At 33.2% G+C, this 1260-nt stretch overlaps 1 protein-coding gene across 1 annotated transcript; it reads left to right on the plus strand.

Annotated features, from left to right (window-relative positions):
- Positions 1 to 406: 406 nt before the first annotated feature.
- LOC108578331 (general transcription factor II-I repeat domain-containing protein 2B-like) lies at positions 407 to 1111 on the plus strand. Its single transcript, XM_017941641.1, has one exon. It carries the CDS (start codon positions 407 to 409, stop codon positions 1109 to 1111), a length of 705 nt encoding a protein of 234 aa, XP_017797130.1.
- The last annotated feature ends 149 nt before the right edge of the window (positions 1112 to 1260 follow it).

Consider the following 1260-nt stretch of genomic DNA (forward strand, 5'->3'; position numbering starts at 1 on the left):
GAATTTATTGGTAATTTTGACAAGTGTTCAGCTATTGTATCGGATGGAGCACCAGCAATGATCCGTACTAAGCAAGGATTAAGAGCAATCCTTAAGGAAAATGGTGTAAAATGCAATATGCTACATTGCATTATACACCAAGAAAATTTGTGTGGGAAAGTAATAAAACTGTCTTCAACAATGAAGACAGTCACCAAAATCATAAATATGATTCGTGATGGCAATAAAGCCCTTTCCCACTGCAAATTTCAATCGTTTCTGGAAGAAATAAATGCCACATACGGCGACATAAATTTATATTCGGAAATTCGGTGGCTCAGTGCAGGAAAAACCCTGCAACGTTTTTTTTCTCTTCGGAAAGAAATTCCAATTTTTTTTAGAAAAGGAAGTAAAAAATTCAGCCGAAATGCAGTCAAAATTTAAAGACCAAATGTTTTTGAAAGAATTAGCTTTTATCACGGACGTAACTGATCATCTTAACGTTCCAAATTTAAAACTTCAAAAACGCGATCAAACGGTTTCTGATATGATCAGTTGCATAAATGCTCACGGCAAACGGTTTGATTCGTTTGTTACTGAAATTTCCAGAAACGAATTATATAATTTTCCTAGTTGCGAGGAACTGAAAGATGATCTTTCAGATTCAGATGCAGAATTTAGCATGTTTGCATCTACATTGCGTAGTGTAGTTGATGAATTTGATACTCGCTTCAAAGATTTTGACTTATTAAAAGGGGATCTTGCTATCTTCAACAATCCCATGAAAATTCATATTCCGAATCAAAATTTCGAATACCGAATTGAATTGTGCGATGTACAAGCAGATCAATTTGTTATAAGTCGTGGCGAAATCGGGTTAGAGTTTTTTAAACTTTTACCCGAAAGTAAATATCCAAAACTTAGAAATCTTGGCCTCAAAATTTGTTCTATGTTCGGTTCAACGTATATGTGTGAAAGTGCATTTTCATCCATGAAATACATTAAATTTTTGAAACGAGCATTAATAGCAGACTCATCGCTGACATATTTAATGCGAATTGCTTCCTCCGAAATTCCGATTGATATACCGGCACTCTTCAAGGATTCGTCCGCAATGTTCGCATTAATTTAACTATTAAGTATTACCATTTTTATTTAAATTATTAATATATTAATTTTTGAGTTTCAGGTTATTAAACTCTAATGATGATATTTACGGTATAAACACATATACATATGGATGTGTATTTTATTCGTAATCTGAAGAGCCTCAAATTTTTA

The sequence above is a fragment of the Habropoda laboriosa genome, unplaced genomic scaffold (genome assembly GCF_001263275.1).
Source record: "Habropoda laboriosa isolate 0110345459 unplaced genomic scaffold, ASM126327v1 C6048463, whole genome shotgun sequence".
Taxonomy (NCBI): Eukaryota; Metazoa; Arthropoda; class Insecta; order Hymenoptera; family Apidae; genus Habropoda; species Habropoda laboriosa.

Bases quoted from the DNA above. Each gene is read 5' to 3' on its own strand.
- LOC108578331 (XM_017941641.1), top strand. From the start codon at position 407: ATGCAGTCAAAATTTAAAGACCAAATGTTTTTGAAAGAATTAGCTTTT.